At 41.1% G+C, this 22,745-nt stretch overlaps 2 protein-coding genes across 2 annotated transcripts; both read right to left on the reverse strand.

Moving 5' to 3' along the window:
* Positions 1-428: 428 nt before the first annotated feature.
* Positions 429-6,437, reverse strand: ankrd54 (ankyrin repeat domain 54). The gene is made up of 8 exons (XM_039824414.1): positions 5,730-6,437; positions 4,851-4,898; positions 4,665-4,763; positions 4,390-4,461; positions 4,099-4,146; positions 2,739-2,863; positions 2,503-2,610; positions 429-683 (listed from the first exon to the last, which is right to left on the reverse strand). Exons 1-8 carry the CDS (start codon positions 6,121-6,123, stop codon positions 609-611), a joined length of 969 nt encoding a protein of 322 aa, XP_039680348.1. The 5' UTR covers positions 6,124-6,437; the 3' UTR covers positions 429-608.
* A 194-nt stretch (positions 6,438-6,631) lies between these two features.
* Positions 6,632-19,212, reverse strand: foxred2 (FAD-dependent oxidoreductase domain containing 2). Its single transcript, XM_039824413.1, has 10 exons — positions 19,067-19,212; positions 16,334-16,551; positions 15,266-15,571; positions 14,076-14,327; positions 13,091-13,408; positions 12,558-12,724; positions 10,985-11,150; positions 8,897-9,123; positions 8,603-8,773; positions 6,632-7,896 (listed from the first exon to the last, which is right to left on the reverse strand). Exons 2-10 carry the CDS (start codon positions 16,546-16,548, stop codon positions 7,664-7,666), a joined length of 2,055 nt encoding a protein of 684 aa, XP_039680347.1. The 5' UTR covers positions 16,549-16,551; positions 19,067-19,212; the 3' UTR covers positions 6,632-7,663.
* Positions 19,213-22,745: the final 3,533 nt, after the last annotated feature.

Below are 22,745 nucleotides of genomic sequence, written 5' to 3' on the forward strand. Positions count from 1 at the left end.
CTCTCGCTCTTTTCAATCTCCTTTTTCTTTTTCTGGGCGAAGAAGAAGACTTGTGTTCCTGAAATTTGGATTTGGAATACATGTGGTCCTCCATGTTTCCTTCTTCAAACTTGCCAACAGGGCCGGGAAGCTACGATACCCATTAGCAGCATTAGCAGCAGCTGTGAGTTGATCATGTGACAGAGAAAACGTGAAAGGCAGAGCAGTATGTCCTGTATGTCCCTTACCGTCTAACGTATTTTAAGATGGAGCATGAATATGGAGCGTCTACCCCAGGTCATGCGAATGCAAATGTAAAATTTCAAGCCAAAAGGAATACTTGGAATTGATGGTGGTGGGAAATATTCATTAAAAAGGACACGTTTGTGAACAGGCAACACAGATTTTGATAATGAACAGCTAAACATGTTACACACTGGACCTTTAAGTTCAATAAGTAGTGAATAATCGTGATTTCAATGTTGACCAAAATAATTGTGATTATGACTTTTTCCAAGATCGAGCAGCGGCACAGTACATGGTTCAGCATTTGCTCGTCTGGCCAAGGGGGAGCAGAGGCTTTCTTGAGAAAAAGTAGCAGGACTACAGCTCTCCATACACTTTATCTTCTACCTATCTCCCAAATTCTGTTTCTGTAGACTGAGTGATGTAAAACTGGCCAATAAATCGGTCACCTCATCCACCTGAGGGGGAAAAAAAAGCAAAACATACAACAGTGTGTTATAGAAATATAAGTAAATGCATGCAAACCTAAAAAGACATACATTTAAGTTTGGTTACACCATTCATCTTGTTTATATGCATACAAATCTAAGAATCATTCACTAAGTAGATGATGAATAATTTTATTTCAGTTAATATAGTACATGAAAGAAACAATTATTTCCCACAATTTGCCACCGTAGATAACCGAAAAAGCAATAATAAAAGGCTTTTTTTGCCTATCCTATAATCCCCATAGAATCACCCAGAAATCCTCCAAAACAAAATGAAACTAAATACTTGCGTACAATCCTAGTAATTTTACATTTTAATCAAATAACTTCATAACCCTTAATTATATTAGATTTTATGTTTCAACACATTTTCAACTCATCATTAAAGGACAATTCCGGCGCAAAATGAACCTAGGGGTTAATAACAGATGTGTACCCAGTCGACCGTTCTCTGGGATCTGTTTTCATGCTAATCGAATGTGTTTGTAGCTTGAAGCAAGCTAGCGCGGACCGCTGATTCGCTATTTTATACCACAAAATATCACCACACTTCAACGGTAGCATAATGAGGGTCCCTACATTAAAAAGATAGTTTAGAAAGACAGCAGCTCCCAAGACGGCGGCCGCCTGTATACGATAACGCGACCGTCTTTTTAATAAACTGTCTGTACACTTACAAAGTTGTCAATGCTTGGGTCTACATGTAGGGACCCTCATTATGCTACCGTTGAAGTGTGGTGATATTTTGAGCCTTGTTAGTGGTATAAACATTTTTTTTTACTTTCCCTGTGCCCTGAATACTAGCGTTGTAAGCTAATCAGCCGTCCGCGCTAGCTTGTTTCAAGTTACAAACACATTCGATTAGCATGAAAACATGTCCCAGAGAACGGTCGACTGGGTACACATCTGTTATTAACCCCTAGGTTCGTTTTGCGCCGTAATTGTCCTTTAAGTTCATTCCATAATTTAACCCCCAAAACTGAAACACATCTATATTTTACATTAAGGCTGATTTATGCTTCTGTGTCGAATCAACGGCGTACCCCCGCCTACCCCTCTGCTTCGCCGCGAACCCCCCTCCGAGCCCTCCGCTGTAGCTCGACGTGCACCTGTAAAAATGTTTAACTTTGTGTCGAGGCGACGCTGACCGCAAGGACTGTGATTGGTCGACTGGTCCTGTGTGTTGATAGTGGGTGTTTCAAGCAGCCTACTGTGGGGAGTAGCAACATGCTAGTTCACTGACATCAGTTCTGCAAATACACTCAGACATATTTTGGTTCCAATGACGAGGTTATCCGTTTGTAGAGTCTCTATATGTCAGTAAAGTTTTGAAATTAGCTGAATAAGCAGTACTTTGTGGGCAGTTGCGCTAAAGTTTGCTTGCTAACATAACATAAACTGGCTGGCAGACACCTCGCAAATAACCTCAGACTTATTTTCTGGTTACATTAACTAGGTCAATGGATTTTACTGTGTCTATTTCTCAATATTTTTACAAAATCTAATTAAGAAAAGGCCAAACAAACATGATTCATATTTTAGCACGACAATCTTTGGGGTTTGCCATTCTGAGTATCGTTTCGGTGGTGAGCGACACAGACGCACCACGCACCCCCTAGCGTTGTGGCGGTGAAATGCACCGAGATGCAAAGCAACCCGACGCAGAACTCTGAAAGGGTCACGACGCCGTAGGAGCGACGGCGTAGCTACGGCGTGGAGTTGAGCATAAAACAGCCTTAAGTCCTCACTTTACCAGTTTCAAATCAATGAAGTATGTAGGTCTCACCTGCTCTTTGGTGCACGTGTGCTGCAGCTGGGTCGAAATGTGCTCCAGCCTCTCTTTCGCTTCACTCTGGCCCATTAAGTTCAGGTATTCCCTCAGCATTTGAATGATCTACGAAGGTGAAAGTCAGATATACAACTTTTCAGCAAAACTACCCATCTGAAAACAAAGAATGAAGCTGCCGAAACAATCAGGATCTATCCGAGGCCTAAAGCCAGGCAAGTGAATGCATCGTCTACCTGTGTGACTTCCCCTCTCAGGGTTTCTAAGCTGCGTGAATCTCCCTCCTGCAGAATATTAAGCTTGGAGCGTGCTAGATGCAGAGGGGTCCTGCCTGCTCGGTCGAGGGCGTCCACACGGGCTCCTAAACAGACATCATAAGAAACAAATCTCTCAGTTACACATAGTAATCCATAAACTCTCATTTCTAATTGAATAATAATCACACTAGAGCTTATTAACTCTGTTTTACCTGTCTGTTTATAATAAGGGTGTTTATACTGTATATATTACTATTATTCTAGTTTTTCTATTTCTTATGATACTTTTTTTGTATATTTTTCCTATTTCGATTTATTGTGTATTTGTGTTATTCTGATGTGTGTGAATTTTTTTGAGCTGATGTAAAAAGGGAATTTCCCCAGTGTGGGACTTATAAAGTCTATCTAATCTTATCTCTTAAAGCAGTGATTCCCAACATGGGGTACTTGATTAAAAGAATATATCCCCATGGGTTAACACTGTAACACCTGAACACTACATATTGCAGTCATATAAGAGTGTGTGAAAACTAGTCAGCAAGCGAGCTGTTGCTTGAGCACAGAAGTTTAAATAGGTATCCACAAGTAGTGAATAAAAAGTTCAAATGATTAGCTAACAGTAAAGTTAATGGATAACTGATTGAAACATTCAGCCTCGCCCAATTTGGCAATAGCCCAGTAGGCTAGTGGTAGGATTGCTGACCAAACCAACCTAAATATTGACAGTTCAATTGTATGAGAAAGATTGTATTGCACAATGTGGTATGTGAGTTCATCCGACAGGGCTGTGAGGGTACCTTAGACCATGGTTACATTCAGAGTTTACATCAATTCATTTTGGAAGTGTAAGGTACAGGATCGCTAAAGACGTTCAAGTGGTTACAGTCCCACACCTCAACCACATTTGATGGAATGTCTTAAATCAAATTGAAATCAGCTATGTTTGTTCTAAGCAGCCATCTTTTGGTGGGAAATGTACAGACAGCCCAAAAAAAAAAAAAGGGGTTTTGATTGGCTGACAGGTGTATAATCCAATTATATACTGGGACACCAAAAAAAATAGCATATAACAGTCAGTGCTCAATCAGTGCTCATGTTTGTCTTCATCTACAATAAACCACCTTTTGCAATTATGTAAGCACATAATGTAATCTGAAAACTGCTGCCCTGATTAAAAAACAATTCAACTGATCTCAGCTGGTATTATGTCTGTAATGGAGTGGAATGGACATTTCTAAGTGACCCCAAACTTAGAAACTATATGACCGTTAGTGTATATGATTTGGAAACTGAGTTACATGTATGCACACAGAATTCAACACATCTACAGCGCTCTCACCTCCTCTCAGCAAAGTGGTGATTACAGGCACATGGTTGGTACAGGCCGCTGCAGAAAAACAATTAGAAATGGGCGAGTTGCAACCAAAATGCAAAAATAAACGTGTTGCATGCAAAACCATCACAAGAACTTAGTTTGCCTTTATGTCATTCTGCAGAATGGCTGTTCATGTTTAGCAGGTGTGAGCCAACAGCAGCTGCACAGTTGTGTGTCAGAGTGAAACCACAGTCATATGCATTACTGGCCACAGTGCTACAGGTTTTACGGGCCATGGGGATTGTTCTCTCTTACCCAGATGGAGGGGGGTATTCCCCAGACTGTCTCGCTGGTTGGGGTCAGCGCCGTGGCTCAGCAATAATTGCACTACAGACAAAAAATAAAGGATGTTCAACATCAAATTTAGACTAACTGTCGCTGATTCTAAAATGCATCGTACACTTAAGGGAAGTGTATAAACAAATTCATGAATATCAGAAATACGTATGGTGAACAAACTGCTTTTCAAACTGAAACCATAATACGTGATTTCATATAACACGGTCACAACGCGTTAATCACCAACCTACCAATGCTCTCATTGCCATTGCAGGAAGAGAAATGGAGGGCTGTCCTTCCCTTGTCATCTGCTGCACAGGGGTCTATGTCATCTTGCAGGAGCTTTCGAACTGGAAGAACACAATTGTATTAGCAAGACACAGCCTTTCTTCATCTTTCCCTCACACCATTTTACTGCATCACCTTACGGTTGTTACCTGTGTCGATGTCATTGCTGTTTGCTGCTTCCCTCAGTCTTTTCACAGCTGTGGAGATAAGACATTCAGAGTGACAAGTATGTAAATAATGCTTTATGATTAGATGAATGGGGTCATTATTGCATGACATCGGAGCAACAAAGACTTCACTCACGTAACGCTGGACATGGATCAGGATAATCTGCCTAGGCCAAAATTGAATACTTGACTTGTACATACATATCAACAAACTGATTACTTTTAGTACTTATTTTATTTGTAGGTGTATGCATAATAATATGCATGTATGCAAGTGTATGTTGTATGTGCAAGTCAAGTATTACATTTTGAGCTAGGCGGTTTCACATAGTGGATAACATGTTATGCCTCAGCTAATCAGAGATGAGACTAGATCCAGTAGCTACTGAGATTTTGGTCATTACATCATACACTAACACATAGCTTACTTACATGTTTTCTTCTGGTATTCACTGCATAACACTTTAATATAACTAAATTACCTTTACCTGTTTTGGGTAGATCTATATTACTCATACGTATATATTTTAAGTCACCATAACCCAACTGTCTTTTGTATAAAATCCCCATATTCACAAAGCTAGAAGTCTAACTATTATTAAACACATTGACCATTTCACAGATGTAAACATATTGTAAATGGACCGACGTTTATTAGCTGACAGGACGTTAATAAAGGGGCCAGGCTGTTGCTTAGCAATTAAATTCCATTGAATAGGTATATACCATAGACAGTATATATACTAGGTATATACATTGTAGCTAAACAAATGTAGCTAACGGCTAACGTTAGCTCTCTCCACACCACACGCACGTCTTGTTTACTTTTCAAGTTACCAGAAAATGTTACGTGTCCCTTACCATAAATGTCTTTACCCATAGGACCGAGGTTCCGGACAACTCTGTGGTGCCGCCTGGCCCTGGTCCCCGTCACCTTCCCCATCTTGCTCGTCACCCCACCGGTTCCACCCAGCTCACTTCGCCCCGGCTCCCATAACAAGTGCAGGTACCGGAGTTCTTTGTCGTCTCTCTGTCCGACTCGACCCAACACCACTTTGCCCTCGCCGGTCCCACTTATCCCAAACCCCACAGCAGCGGTACCGCCCGGGTCCATCCTCTCCAGGTTAGCCCGCTGCTCTCTGTCGAACACCTCCCGGGTTTCGCCTTCGGGTCCAGGCTCCACCATGTACTCCCCCTCGGAGCTGGAGCGGTCGTTATCCGAGGCTGGTGCAACGATTGGGCTCCACCCGTCCATGTTTTATCGTGACATATGTAGGCTATGTTGTGTTTATACTACGTTCCTTACTACTACTACTACTACTACCGCCAAAGCATAAAGGAAATAAAGTCGCCTTTAATGTTGGGCAGCTTTGAATATGACAGCTGCGCCGTCAGCGACGCCATGGGGCCATTGCACGGCACGCCAACGCAGAAACTCCCCCCATTAAAGCCTTTGTATCCTGGGTAATTTGCGCTATTTCAACAGCAGAAGACACTTGGTACTGACACACTTCCTTTACAACACCAAAATGTCCACTATTTCACTTTTTCATTATCGGGTAAAAATGTAGTAAAATGCACACTCATTGTACAGTCTACAGCTCCAAGTACAATAACGACCAATCAGATTCCGTGTTGTTCATTAGCTTCTGTCCAATAGGAGCTACGCAACCGGGCAGCCAATCAAACAGTACCCGTGCTGAACCAGTTGCTCCGCGCATGCGCACCGTGAAAAATCAACAATAGTCCACAAACCACAAGAATTTGAATTAAAAAACAGGCTGTATTTCCTCTTTAATGTATGTTTCATCAGGTAACATCGTGTAAAATGCATAATCATTTTTGACACACCCACCCACCACCTATACAGCTTCATATAATCTAGACTTCCATGATATAAAAATGACATATTATAATGTATAGACATATTTCGTGAGGAATGACATTCAAGGAACATTCAAAGGACAAAGTGCCTCTCCAGTGATAAACAGTGGGTCCCCAGGAGGTTGCATGAGCTAGAGGGGCCGCGAGATAATTACTAAAAGGAGGAAATAGACAAAGTTATGCTTCTTTCTTTTTTTTAGACTTTCCAATAATCTTTGATTATTTCTTGTGAATTACTATAATAATTTTACTTCTTTGGACATTTAAACATTATCAAAATAAAGAAAGGAAAATAACTCTTTGGTTGTGCCATTCATTGTCTGTGTAAGCAGCCGTGCAATGAATTCTGGTAGTGTTTCACGGTGACTTACGAGTTGCCCGCTCGTCATTAGCATAAAGTTAAGGTCCAGGCAACTTTATGCAAATCAGGGGCATCCAGCTTGACTCTCTGCCTCTCGAAAACTCAGGAACACATTTTGGTGAACTATTTTCGCAAAATAAGTTTCCAAACAAGCCACTATGTTGGTCTGTTTTGAAATTCGGGAGCAGACAGCCCACGAGTAAAGCAATCATCCAATCAGGTTCAGCCATCATGGTTGTCGGAGGGCGTAGCCTGTTTTCTTGGCTCGTCATTGAAGAGAAATTGATGACTGCGTGTCACAAGCCCATCAAGAGCCCATCCTGAAAAGCGGGGCGATCCCTACCGTCAAAAAACGCCACTGTGGACACGTACCATTAGACATTCACATGTGGTGACGAGGGTTTGTAAGAAGAAATTGTCTTACTTTTAGGTTATAGTATTCTGTCAGAATATTTGGTTTTGAGGAGGGAATTATGGGTGGTGGAGGTAGCAAGTTTGAGGAACCTAAACAGCATCATAGGCATGGCTTTAAAACGCTTGAGAAAAACAATCAGGAGTCAAGTTTCAGTCCTGAGGACTTGGAGGCTCCAGCTTGTGCCAGGCAGTTGGAGAATGCGGGGTCAGCCACGGATGTGCCTGCATCTTGCTCAGTAGGCATCAGTCCAGCGTCATGAATGTGCTGCCACGGCTGTTTGCGGTGAGCGACACCCTGCCGCTTCAAGTATCCTTGCTGACAAAACAGCGGCGGCTTTCGGTGGGTAAGGGCTGAGCGGAAACATGATTCTAAAAAAACATGAGAAAACACAGGAGTGAGTCACACTAAAATCTGCGGTTCTAGGATTTCCTATAATACTGTGTAATACAAGCTGGTTAGTCACAAATAATGTAGTCTCGCATTGCGAGACCTTCCTCCACAGCGCTGTGGAGGAAGGTCTAGTAGTCCACACAGCATTCCAGGAGGGGAGAAAAACGTGCTCTGGTTCATTGGCATATCTTTAAACCAATCACAATTGTCTGGACTAAGCGCTGAACGGAGGCACGGTGCCGCTGCAAAATATTCTCAGGAAGGAACTTGTTTTGGTGGAACGTGTGTACATGCAACAGAAAACTCAGATTGGACAGATAGTCTAGCTAGCTGTCTGGATTTACCCTGCAGAGATCTGAGGAGCAGTTAACCATAGTCCTCAGAAATCCACCGGAGGTTAGAACGCCAACACACACACCGTTGGCACCGAAGCAATCCTGGAGGTGGAACGTCGTGGATATAGACTATAACTAATGTACTGTATCTTGGTCCACTTTGTTGCTTAGCAGCATCATTTACAATAGATCAGGCGATCTGGCTATCCGTCGCAGGGTTGTGCAGCGCTGGGAGTGTCACAGAAATGGCCCATTTGTGTAATACATTTTTTTATATTAATAATACAGAAATTAGTGTGAAATTCATATTTTAAAAATAGTATTTGCAGTACAAAACACACAGCTTTACCCGCATAGAAGGCCCTGAGGTCAGTCTGGACACAGTGCTCCAGGAAGCGCCGCAAAGGCTGGATGTGAGATAAGGGACTATCCCATTCAGCGAGGAAGTCCTCGACCATGTGATGAATTGCCTTGGGCCTCGGTAAAGCCCAGCCAGAGGGACGGAGCTTCATTTCTTCCTCTGGGGAATACAAACAAAAAAAGCTTACATTAACCTTCAATCCGAGTTTGTTTTCCTGTCAAAACTGCAGTCATTTTACTCCTAAAATGTACACGTTTTAAATGGGACAGTATTTCTACTCACCAGTAGGAAGTGTGTCATAGTAGTATAAAACAGGGTGCAGAAAGTTGGATTTCCATGCTTTGGTCCAGTCTCCTTCAGTCCTTTCCGGCCCAAGATAATCTATCTTCTTCTTCCCATACTGCATGACTAGAACGATCAGTCCATGGTCTGAGACCTCGTGGCCCGAGAGATTGGAGAACTGAGGCAAGGCCTGGAGTGTAAACTCTTCCACGTATTCACAGTGAGAGCTTCGAGTCAAGGAGAGAAGGAAGGAACAAAATATGATGAGCTTGAAAAAAAAGGGATTACACTGTACAGTACATTTGTTTACTGTGGAAAAGGTAATGTAGGACAGGAGAGCAGCATTCTATGTAATCAGTATACACAGGGAGTGATACTAAATATCCAGTTGTTGCAATTCTAGTCGGGATTAACAGAAGTACATTCATTTCCAGGATAAAGCCCATTCCGCTCTGTGTTGCCGTTCTCAAAATACCTTCGCTACTTTAAACTAGGGCTTTGACTTTTGCCCAAAAATCATATTCAAAGTTTGTTTGTTTATTAATATTTGAATATCTATTAATAATATTTTGACCATTAAATGCCTTCAGTAAGACCTATATTCGTATCAAACTTAAGTTGGATATGTTCCTTCCACCAGAGGGCAGCGTATCAGTCAATGTCAATAGGCAGGCAATGATGTTTTCAGGAGAAAAACACACTGCCACGACTTTTTATTAAATGTCAGACCCTGGATTAAACACAAACAGCATGCTTTCCACAGGAAGTTCGGAGCTTTCACCGTAACCTACGTAAGTGGTCAGAAGTTTATACCTGCGCTGGTGTGTGTGTCGAGCCGGTAGGGTTGGGCATCGTTTGGATTTTAACGATTCTGATTCCAATTCTGATTCTTCCTTTCGATTCTTTGAGTGGTGGAGTTGAATGCTTATTTCACAAATAAGAGGCAAGTTTTATTTTGATTCAATGGTGTTTTGCAGTTTGACGGGGCTTTTTCCAACGTAAAATAAAGCCAGACTAGAGCGCCGCTTACTGTGCTCCATGGCTGCAACACAACAAGCGCCTGGCTGCTACGGAAACCAAAACTTGCGCATTTTAAATTTGGAACCCATTATCAGATCTGAAACCAAATCCGCCAAACGATTCCAATAAAGAAACGATTGTACTGGAATCGTAATTTTTTAAACGAATCCAAGTAGGAATCAGTTCTCAATGCCCAATCCTATGAGCCGGCGTGTGTGTGTGTGTGTGTGTGTGTGGTAGAGCGAGTGAGGTGATTTTCTTCAGAGTTAGTAGTGACTCTAGAGTCCTAGTGAGAGAACCAAAGTGTCTCCCCTGTTCTTTCTGACCACGGTGGGAGATCTGGAGCAGGAGAAGTTAACCCTCTCCTTGATCTCATGGTGTTTATGGAGAAGGAGAACCAGGAAATTAGTTGGGGGGGAAATGCAACGCTACCAAGCCACGGCCGAGCGACGTGCGTCGCCGCAACGTGTAGTTACATTTTGAAATGCGTGAAAAAGCCTCGGAATCTGAATTGAAAACAACGTTTACAAGCAAACACATTTACAAAAAATAATGCCCATAACAGGTTCGAATATTAAGGGCTGCCTAATATTTGTTTGAATATCATTCTTTTTTTAAATATTCGAATTATATTCGAATAACGAAGTTCGGAGTGAAAGCCCTACTTTAAACAACAAATAACTTCGAGCTAGCAAGCTTGACGCTGAAAATGGCAAGTTTTGAAGAAAATCGTGCAACAAGGCAGGTCTGCTTGGTTCTTTTGGGGAATGATTGTAAAGCGTTACTAAGAATATGTTTACGGCGTTTCCTCTCTAACTGGGACGTTTTAGGGATTGCTGTGGACAAAGTTACACAGCAATACACTGGTAAGAGCAAATTAGGTTTAACTATGTATCAGCTAATTTAAAGCGCTGTGGAGATAGATCTGGCAATGCGAGACTATTGCAATTCATACATCATCTGTCGATTCAAGCGCTGCTTGTTAGAAATAGTAATTGGTTTGGGTGTCTAATACCTCCTGGCCAGTAGCCAACTATTACTAGTGATATCAAAATAATATCCGCTTACCCTCGTAGAAGTATAACGTCCCCAAGCACCTCAAACATTTGGTATGGCCCAGAAGCCTCGCCAACCCGCTTCAGAATCCAGGACTGCAGCTGCGTTGTCAACAGTTTTGTCGATGGCCACGGGTTACTATGGTAACGTTGTTCAAGTACACGATGTACAGCACGCACTGTGGCAGAAAATCAATACAGTGTTTTTAACCATAAATGATCATCTCAAGCTCAGAATGAGAAACAACTGCTCTAAGTAACTTTCTTAATTGAAAAGAAACATGTGCGGGTCAGTGATTTGACACGATCAAAATACATGTTATTATCAAATATAACACCAAGATTTCTCAGTTTGGATTGTACCTCTGAAGAAAGGGACCCCAAAAGCTGAATAACCTTGGAAGCTGTGTAATATATCGATATTATTATTACTTATTCATTATCTCCACATTATTATTTATCAAAAATCTCATTGTGTAAATATTTTGAAAAAGCACCAACATTCAACACTACAATATCGTTGCAGTATCGACATCGAGGTATTTGGTCAAAAATATCGTCATATTTGATTTTCTCCATATCGCCTAGCCCTACTTTGGTATTATCTTCATTTAGCTGTACGAAGTTGTTTAGCAGCCCATCCTTGATGGAAGTCAAACAGTTAAGCAATTCCAACACTTTGTGATAACGGATATCTCCAAATTGGCTAATTATATGTCCCAGGGGAAGCATATACAATGCAAATGAAATCGGACCTAACACAGAACCCTGAGGCACCCCACAGGAAAGGGCAGCAGTTTCTGAACAATAGAGACCACGTGACACAGAAAAACTTCTATCTGAAAGATAGGTGAACCAATCCAGGGCGCTCCCTGAGATACCAACCCAGTATTTGAGTCTTTCAAGATGTTGTGATCCACTGTATCAAAAGCTGCGCTAAGGTCCAGCAGCACACCAAAACCTAGCATTCACCCATGTCAGAGGACATTAATTAATAACTTCCAGGTAGAAAACCCCTGCGTCACGTACATACAATTTATCAGCGTTGAGCAAACGGGGACGAGGATCAACTGAATATTCTCGTCTCATTCATCTAAAATGCATGTTTGATGCTTTCATACGTCAACACTTTGACTAACTTAGAGAGCTAATTTACCTGTTGGGCCACAGACTAAAGAAAATGACACCACCCAAACTAGCAGTCAGTCCAACCGGCGGTGAGATGTTGGTGTTTGTAACACTAGGATTGGTTTAACAAAGATGCTAGCAAGGCAACACAGTACAGAAAATAAGCACAGCAGAGACAATAAATAGGTCAGGCCTCAGTGTTTAACTATATATCTTTAAACTTAACAGTTACGGCAGAAAATGACAACAGAAATATTCTGAAGATTTCACATATCTCCGCAGTTCAAATCTACGGCTATTTGTCTACCCAAAAGTGTTAGCACCACGTCATGGTGATTCGGTCTATTGACTACATGTCCTGCATTTGGAAACATACCAAGATGTGATAGCTATGGCAGAAAGGGTGCTACGAACAAATATCACAAAATACAATATATAAACATCTGTTGGCCTTTCACCTGTGTACCGGAACCCATGGACGAAGCCGCCAGCAGATGAGCGGTAGTCTCTGGAGTGAGCAGCAGTTCCCAGCACAAACAAGCCAGGAGTGTTCTTCCCTTCATACCAGGCTGTCACCTTCGGCAACCGCCCTTTGGCATTGTCACTTTTCGGTGGGCAGGCAGAGCTAGGGAGATGGAATATTATATAAATAAAACAGCTTGGACATTTTAAACATAGTAATATGATGCAAGAGAGGGGCATTACATTCATGTATGGATGTTGACACAGTACAAAATAGCTTAACAGTGTGGTTCCCGAAGTAAAAATCCCATTGTTCTTTTGCACAGAAATGTTTCATGGTCATGATTCATCCCTTAGCTGGTTGGCTCAGTTACATGCTTAAAACTCTTTATATAAGCATTTTTCTGAAATGTCAATGGAGATATTGAATGGGGAAAAGTCACTTCTGGAACCAGAGTCAAAAAAGAGCCAAAAAAGTGGGCGGTCACTGATAAGCTTTATAAGCCTACCATGTTTCATGAGTCTATACCTGTCAAATACGCTGAAGTTGAATCGGAATCCAAGGCATCGAATCACCCGGTCGTAGGGCTTCCGCAAAGAGAAGTTGTCGATGTAATATCCTGGCAGCTCTTCTCCTGTCACATCAGAGCTGTTCTTCTGTTTCTGATGTTGTAAAAACTTCTTTAATGTCACGTACAACTGTCCCTTCTTCTCTTTCTTCTTTTCACCTGACCTCGTCCTGCCTTGCTCCTTTCGTTGAGCGATAACTATTTTATCCAGGTGTGCCTCCAACAAGCCATCAAGGGACTTCAGCTGATATGTGTCTATGAGCTCATTATTCACAGCTCTGAAAAACAAATAAAGTAGGTCACTTGTGGTCAATTGTGAAATAGATAAAAGTAATGGATTAACAATTAGCTTAATGCAATGCATAAACTGTTGAAATAGTTAGCTAAAAGTAATAGATAAACAGTTAGCTTAAAGTAATGCATAAACTGTTGAAATAGTTAGCTAAAAGTAATAGATAAACAGTTAGCTTAAAGTAATGCATAAACTGTTGAAATAGTTAGCTAAAAGTAATAGATAAACAGTGTAAATAGTTAGCTAAAATTAATGGATAAATGTTTCAAGAGTTAGCTAAAAGCAATAGATAAAAGTTCAAAGAGTTAGCTAAAAGTAATGGATAAAAGTTCAAAGAGTTAGCTAAAAGTAATGGATAAATGTTAAAAGAGTTAGCTAAAAGTAATGGATACACAGTTGAAATAGTTAGCTAAAAAAGTAACGGATTTCAAATAAGTAGCTAAAAGTAATGGATAAATGGTTAAAATATCCATCCTCTGCCACACAGACATGACCAAAACGACCTTAACGCTGACAATTCAATTGTATGCAAAGAATATTGTAAATATCTACTGTGGGGGCTACATCTGGTTTGGAACCACCGATGTACAAATAAAGCAAAATCACAAAGACCGAAAAGATAAGGGAATAAATGACGAAATATTTAGCGCTACCTGAGATCTCCAACATAATGTGTTTGCCAAGCGAGTCGAACAGGGCTGGAACTGATCATGTGCACATGACTTGCTCTTCCCAAGATGCTCTGGGCTGTTTCAAAAGCCGAGTTCCCCTTGCCCAGAATCAGTACGGACTGGTCCTTGTAGTCCTCAGGATTAGTGGAGATGGACTCATAGCCTTCAACCAGGTCAGAACCGACAAACTCTACCTTGTGAGGAACCCACAAACCTGTGGCTACCAGAAGGACGCTGAGGGAGAGAGAGGACAGAAGCACAACACGATGCAGTCCAAATTCAAATAAATGTTACATTTTCATTTCAGGTTTAGGCTACATCTACACTACTACGCTTTGGTTTAAAAACAAACATCTTTCTTTACGTTTACGCCTCACTTCAATACTACTCCAGAGTTTCCGAGCCCCTAAAACGGAGAAATTTGCAAACACTGCTGCCCCACTTTTCGTTTGAAAACTCCGGGGTTGCTTTGTATTCTGGACTAGCACAAACCTTTGTCTATTGTTGCCTTGTAGCCACGTGTTACTTTAAGTAACAGTTCTACCTCGTTGTCAGTCCAAATAAAGACAAATAAATCCATCGTCTTTTTGCCATTGTTGCCAAACATAACTGATTTAATGAGCCATTTGTAGTTTCACTGTACCAGCCGTGTGTACTTAGACTTGCATGGCTTAATCTTTGAGACAAGCATATGCTACTTGTTAGTTTGGCTACCTCCAACTACAACTCGATCCCTCCGGTGAACAAACTCAAATCGCCTCCTTCTCCCCAGGACTAAGCTCAGCACCATGGGTGATCGGGCTTTCTGTTCTGCCGCTCCTCGGATCTGGAATGCCCTCCCCGACCCTCTGAGGGCACCCCAAACTATTGAGACTTTTAAAAAAGGACTAAAAACATTTCTTTTTAGGAGAACTTTTGAGTTTTAACTAACCCTGCAAGTCGTCGCGCTATTTGTATTTTATATTGATGTTTTTACCATGCTTTTATGATCTTAACTGTAGCACTTTGAGATTTGCTCCAAATGTAAAGTGCATTACAAATAAAATCTATTATTATTCTATTATTACTGGAGCTAAAACGTTTGTGTGTACAGAGATTGTTTTTTGGCTACAAAAGGACCCAAAAAAACCAAAAGGTAGTAGTGTAAATGTAGCCTCAGTGAAGCAAACTACCTGCATGTGTAGTCCGACACATGTTGATCAGTCAGGATGTATCTTCTGCCAGTGACTGACTGCACTGCCCTGATCCTTCCGATGTCCACACCATACCGGACCTTCAGCCCGAGCTCCTTCACAAACGTGGACAGATAGAGCGGGAAGGCATCAGCTGGCGGGTAAAACTCCCTGCTCACTCTCTTGAGCAGCAGGTCAGGTTTGTCGCTCAGCAGCGAGTTCCAATCATGGCGCAGGTTGAATTCTCGGTTCTGCCTTCCTGTGTGGATCTTGTTAATACTAATGAGCTTCCTGTGCCTGGGATACCTTGACACACAAAACAGAGCAGAGAAGGCATGTGTCAAAGGTGATTCAGGAGGGTAGACAGGTACAGTTGTCTCATTTCATATACTGTAGTCTGAATTAATGGAAGTGCATTTCCAGGGTAAAGCTGACAGCGCAATGTCAGGCTTTGCCCCTCACCATCTACTCTCTGTGTTTTGCCTTTCTGAAAATCCCATCGCTACGGGAAACGACTTGCAAGCTACACACTGAAAATTGCAAGTTTTGAAGAAAATTTGGATCGTGCAATAAGGTAGGCCTGCTTGGCTCTTTCGTTGAATGATTGTGAAGATTTCGTTTCCGGCATTTCCTCTCTAACTGGGACGTTTTGGGACCGATTGGTGGGATTGCTGTGGACAAAGTACACACAGAGATACACTGGTAAGAGCCAATGAGGTTTAACCATGTATAAGCTCATTTAAATAGCTCACGTTACTGTATTGTGTCAACAGTTAACTTAATTTAATATTTTATGTGGGGTTTTCTTTTGCGGGGTGCAAATGTTCCACCAAAACAAGTTCCTTCCTGAGACTATTTAGCATAGCCGCTGTCGCTGTGTCCGGAGCTTAGCGCCACCCAAGACGATTGTAATTGGTTAAAGAAATGTAAACAACCCAGAGCTTTTTTTTCTCCTATCCCAGAATGCATCTGTGATGTAGCCAGACCTTACTCCACAGCGCTGTGGAGATAAAGCTGGAAACATGAGACTATTACCATATGACTTTATGCTTTCATAAAGTTTCCTACTTGTTAAAGAAGCTGCCCGGTCCGGAGTTCCTCTCCAAGATGATGTAGTCTCTTTTAGCCTTGGAGAGGAAATATCCCATCTGCAGTCCTGCAGGCCCGGCTCCGAGCACGCAGTAATCATAGTGGCGGGTGCCGTTGTGGGGGTGGTATTCAGAAGAGCATTTGACACAGCCAACCAAGATGAAGAGGATAAAACAAGGAAGGTTTGAATCCATAACCTGTTGGACAGAACATGAGGCAACGTGGTAATTTTTAGAGCTGCAAAGATTAAATCGATGAATGGTCAACTACTAAATTAATCGCCAACTATTTTGATAATCAATTAAATCAGGTTGAGTCAAAAAGCATTCTGACTGCAGCTTCTTAAATGTGGATTCAATTCAATTTTATTTATAGTGTCAAATCATAACAAGAGTTATCTCAGGATACTTTAGAGATAGAGTAGGTCTAGACCACACTCTATAATTTACAAAGACCCAACAATTCCAGTAATTCCCCAAAAGCAAGCTTTTAGTGTGACAGTGGCGAGGAAAAACTCCCTTTTAGGAAGAAACCTGGGACAGACCCAGGCTCTTGGTAAGCGGTGTCTGACGGTGCCGAATATGTTCTAGTTTCTTCTCTCCTCTGTGACGGTAAACTGAATATCTTTGAGTTGTGGACAAAACAAGACATTTGAGGACGTCATCTTGGGCTTTTTCTTACATTTTGCTTTTAAATTCCTGCTGCTAAGACCGGGGGCGGAGCCAGGCGTAAACATTTGGGGCTCAGTCCAAACCTGGGTCCAGATGCATGCTCCATTTACAGCAACTAAACTTAGCACAAAAAGTAAGGAAATTTGTGTTTGCTAGATTATTTCTCTGTGTTAACAACGCTTTTTGGCAACAAATCTTATACCGTTGGAAAGCCTGTTTAGTTCCCTTTCAAATGGCCATTTGAAAGGAACATGCATTTGTGGGATGAGCAGCACCGATGAGTATGTGGGTTGCGCCCATGAAAAATTTGCTCACACACTGCTGTGGGATGGCATCCCATTCTTCAACCAGCATTTGTCGCAAGTCAGTCAACGTGGTTGTGTTGGTCACTCTGGCACGAGCCCAAGCTGATCCCACAAGTGTCCAATGGGGTTGAGGTCAGGACTGCTGGTTGAAGAATGGGATGCCATCCCACAGCAGTGTGTGACCAGGCTGGTGACCAGCATGAGGAGGAGGTGCCAGGCTGTTGTGACCATGTATGGTTCTTCCACACGCTACTGAGGCCCCTGTTTTTGAAATGAATAAATTGTTAAATTGCCAATATGTCTTGTTTCTTTAAACTTCAATCATCCAATCCACCAAACACCAAACGAGTCAACTGCAGAATAAGCGGTTTGGCATTGGCAGAGAAGATTTGGCAAATTTTTTCATGAGCGCAACCCACATACTCAGCTGCTCATCCCACAAATGCATGTTCCTTACAAATGGGGCACCATTTGAAAGGGAATTAAACAGGCTTTTCAACGGCATAAGATGTATTGCCAAAAAGCATTGTAAATAATCTACCAACACAAATTTCCTCACTTTACAAGTTTATATGCATTTTTTTTCAAGCCATTTGATAATAGAATACCTAAAAATCTGTAAATCATTTAGGAAAGACATTATGGTTACCAAGGGAAAAAAATCATCCTGAAGAGCCCACATCCTGTTTTATACCTAACTGTTCTCCAACTGTCTTCATCATTCTGAAACCTGAACACAACTAATATTGGGGATGACTAATTCTCACTTCTGCCAACTAAAAAGAGGCAAAAATCGTCTGATGTTACTATGTTTAACCCATTGTGTTGACTTCGGGTCACATTGACCCGTTTTCAATTTTTGTTTTATATCAGAAAATATGGGACGTAGAAATAAGCGCTGAAAATGTGTTGAAGAAAAATTTAACAATTTAAAACGTTGTAGAAAGCAAAAACGTGGTGTCAAAAACGCCGAAAAAGGTTTTTTTCAAGGTTGACGGGAAGACAACACAAGGGTTAAGTTTCATAACTTAAAAGGGAAGGGTAGGAATTTGGCATAAAACAGCTTTACTAATCTTAAAACGAAGGTGATATTTCCCCAGTAACATAACTTTTGCTTCACTGATTTGCCGGTCCAGTCAGAGAGACTGAGGGGAAATGACACAAAGTTGAAGTTATTTTAAAAATTCGGGGCTTTTTAAAAAAACATTGGGGGCGCTGAAAAAAAAAAAAATCCAAATATGCATTTGGATGGATCTGGTACCATTGCGACCATTGTGGTGAAAATAATTCTACATTAATTCAGTCATATTTTAAAAATCATACAGAGTTGTTCGTAATTTTTTTTTTTAATAGCCTATGATTTTACTACTTGTACTTCATTTCTAGCCTGCATGGGGAAGGGGGGCCATGATTAGCCTCGGCAACTGGCAACATCGACTACATTTGTGGCTCGCTACTCTGGAACATATACAGATTCAGCTTAACATTATTATGGCGTTAAACTAGTTATAGACATGTAGCCAATCCGCTTATTTAGCGATCTGAAATAGAAATAGATGCAAACGTGCTAAGAAGCAGCGGGAGGCGCAGGGAAAGAATCCCCCGGCTCTCCACGAACTCTCCAGCCGAGGCTGCAGTACTCTCGTGGGGATGCGGCGGCTGCCATCGCCCGCTGAACCAGATGTGAGGTCGGCTGATTGGATTACAATACTCACCAACATGTAAACATATGTTACCTTTTTATATTAGTCGTTCCCCCGAGCGCAACATCTGTAGTTTAGCATGTAGGCTATCAAACCTGTCGAGGCTGCTACATGATTACGCTTTTGCATCTTAAAGCGCAATTCACTAGTAGGCTAGAACCCGCCCACTTCCCCCTGGATCACACACACACTAACGGAGAGCTGCTTGCATAAGGGGCGTGATTATAAAATATAGAATAGAATAGAATAGAACAAACCCTAGTATCTGACCAGTTGTGACGAGTTATGTGTATAAACCAGTGGTGTAAAGTACATTTACTCAAGTACTGTACAATTTTGAGGTAAGTTTACTTGAGTATTTACATTTTATTATAATGTGCCCGACCTTTACCAGCTGCAAGATTGAAATCATACGTGCATTGATCTATCAAATTATAGATTACAATTCAAAAATTTGACATAAATTATTCGGAAATGGCCATCGGCCATTCTGCATAAAGAGTTTGTTTACTTTTTGATGCTAATACTTTTTCTTTTTTACTTGAGTAAAGTTTTGAGTGCAGGACTTTTACTTGTAACAGAGTATTTCTACTCTGTGGTATTACTACTTTTACTTAAAGTGCTCATATTATGCTATTAGGCTTTTTTCCCTTTCCTTTATTGTGTTATATATCTTTTTTTGTGCATGATATAGGTTTACAAATATACTCTGCTTCTGACTGGCTAGTAGTCCTTACCTAGGTACTGTCAGGGCACACCCTCATACTCTGCTACTGACTGGCTAGTAGTCCTTACCTAGGTACTGTCAAGGCATGCCCTCATACTCTGCTTCTGACTGGCTAGTAGTCCTTACCTAGCAAATTTTGACCCAGAAAAAAAAATGGCATGGTCAACGGGAAAATAACACAAGGGTTAAACTGACGAGCCCCTAAAACGGAGACATTTGGAAACACTGCTGCCCCCGTTTTGATTTGGAAGCTCCGGGGTATCTTTGTAGTCTGGACGGACACAAACGGAGACATTTGGAAACGATGACGCACATCAGTCAGTCTTATCGGATAGGTAGCTTACAGACCTTTCAGTAACAGTTCCACCTCGTCCTCGCTCTAAGATAATAAATCCCCACTCTTACTTTTCACCGTTGTTGTTCATAGGCGGAGTTTGACATTCGAGCCAGTGGGGGGGGGCAACAAAAAAAACTCATTGTAGCAGCTGAGACCTGGCCGTCCACTTGGGGGACACAGCACGAGCACATATGGACAAAACAAACATGCTAAATAAACATATACGTTTATGTTTAAAGCAGATTTTAAATTACATTGTAACAATTTAACAATTCACCCTTATAAGATCCAATTGCGGCACGGCTGTCTTGGAACGCAATAGACATACGGTGGCGGGATGCCCCGACACTTAAATTCAACTAAAATGTAGCAGTGACCAATCAGTATTCGGCCTACAGTCTGTTGAGATGCCTCCCCAAACGCAGAAACCAACGCAATCACACCATAAAACGTTAAAACACGTTAAGAAAAAAAATCTGTATATTACCATGATCCAATGACACGAAAAAAAAGTAATCCACAGCGATCAGTAGATCCTTAAAAAGGGTCACGGTGTATCCAGCAAGGCCTACGAGCGTCACATTCACCAGGCAGCTCCACACAGGTGAACGAGACCTCTCCACTTTGCCATTTAAACAAAGTGGATTAAAACGTATAAAAGTCCAAATCTACACAAAATGCGCAATCAATTAGTTAGCTGACAGCAAATGTATATACATGGCATTTAGGCAACCTTTACTGCAACGTTGGCACGGTAAGATCCGTAAGTCCAGACTAGTGCAACAGTTATTTTCGTTTTTTGCATCCTGCTGCTCCCATCGTCAGCTAGGTAATTTTTTTTTTTTACTAAAGCGGTATATAAAATCAGATGTATTAAGCTTTTTTTACCACCATTTATTTTTTTTTTTTTATGTATAAAATATCTGATACAGTAATTTTTAAATTACCCATTTCTTAATGGCAGTGCGGGGGCAAAACGCTGCTTCAAAATGATAACGTAGTAGTGTAGACAGAGGGTGAATAGTGTTTGTCCAACTTTAAACTAAACTTAAACCATTTGTGATTTGATTACCACTTCACCTACTACTGTTTCAGTATTTCAACTATTTCAAATGTTTCAAGAGCTGACTTTCAGCGGGGAGCACACCAATTTCACACATCGTCTTCAGAAAATCTTGCCTTTTTTTAAACTTTAATTGTTGTCAGGATGCCTAGCAGGCCTTTTCACAGCCTATTACTCACAATTGCAGGCTATTCTCATAACATAATTTACACTTATCTAATGTTTTACTTGAACGATTTAAACAAACGATTGCTCATATCTTGCTGATAAAAACCTTTTAATCACCATCAGGTAGAGGACGTTGGGTGAGCATGAGGAATGTGCATGTACCTGGAAAATCTTTCTATTGTTCCTCTGAGTGTTTGTTTAAGATTGTCTTTTACTTGTACTTGTACTGTTTTTTTTACTTTGTTTTTTTTCCAGTTTTACTTGCTTAAAAGATCTGAATACTTCTACCACTACTGAGAATACTGCACAGTGGCGGCTCAAGGGCTCAAGGGAGGCCAGTGCCCTCTTAAAGGTGCCGTAGGTAGGATTGTGAAGATCCAGGACTTAGCCAAAAAATTTGAACATCGACAACTTCTCAGTCCCTCCCCCCCTTTCTGCTAAAGCCCAAAACGATCTCCTAAGCCCCTCCCCCCACAAGGAAGAATGAATGCATGTGCATGAGCAGTGATTCACATGCAGTTAGACACCCCCCTCCCCTCCCCGGCCCTGATTGGTGCATCTGAACAGGGAGTGGTGGATTTTTGCAAATCTCACTCCAGGCTGTAGGTGGAGCCAGAGGAGCTGGATTTATTTTAAATGACCTGCTTCATGTAGTTCTACTGGAACATAGGGTCACTTTCAGCTAATATGACAGAAAGTTAGTTTTATAATTCTTACCTACTGCACCTTTAATATTAAGCCTTGACCCCCCCCCTCTGGCCCTCCTAACTGTGGCAAATATTTTCATACATTTGTAACCCTACCTTTATCTCTAAAGAGGGGATATTATTCATGTGCAGTGATAAATAAAATGTAGGTTAACACTGAATGAGTATTCTTGTGTTTATTGTTGTATGTGTATCATTAGCTTTTATACAAATATATACATATATATATATATATATATATATATATATATATATATATATATATATATATATATATATATATATAAGAGAGAGAGAGAGAGGGTTTTGGTCAGTTTTGTATAAAGTACTTGAAAGCAATACTTGAGTTTCTTACCAGAAAATGACTTTGGTAGAAGTTAAAGTCACCTTTCACAATATTACTTGTAAAAGTCTTAAAGTATTTGATATTTACTGTACTTAAGTATGAAAAGTGATTTTTATATTAAATGCACTTGTTTTTTTTAGGAGTAAAACTATAAAAAAAATGTCATTACTCACTTTATTGTGGCTTCCTCATAGTGAAGCATAATATTCAGTGTGTCAACACCTTCTTAAACAGCAAATTCAAAGTCTGACATCAACAGAGAGAAGAATAGGAACAGAATTTTCATTTTTTGTGGGGAAGAATCTTTCACTCTAATGTACGAAAACATTTCTTGCAAGGCACCGAACCCCCAACTGCTCGGGGC

This window comes from Perca fluviatilis, chromosome 15 (assembly GCF_010015445.1).
Source record: "Perca fluviatilis chromosome 15, GENO_Pfluv_1.0, whole genome shotgun sequence".
NCBI classification, from domain to species: Eukaryota; Metazoa; Chordata; class Actinopteri; order Perciformes; family Percidae; genus Perca; species Perca fluviatilis.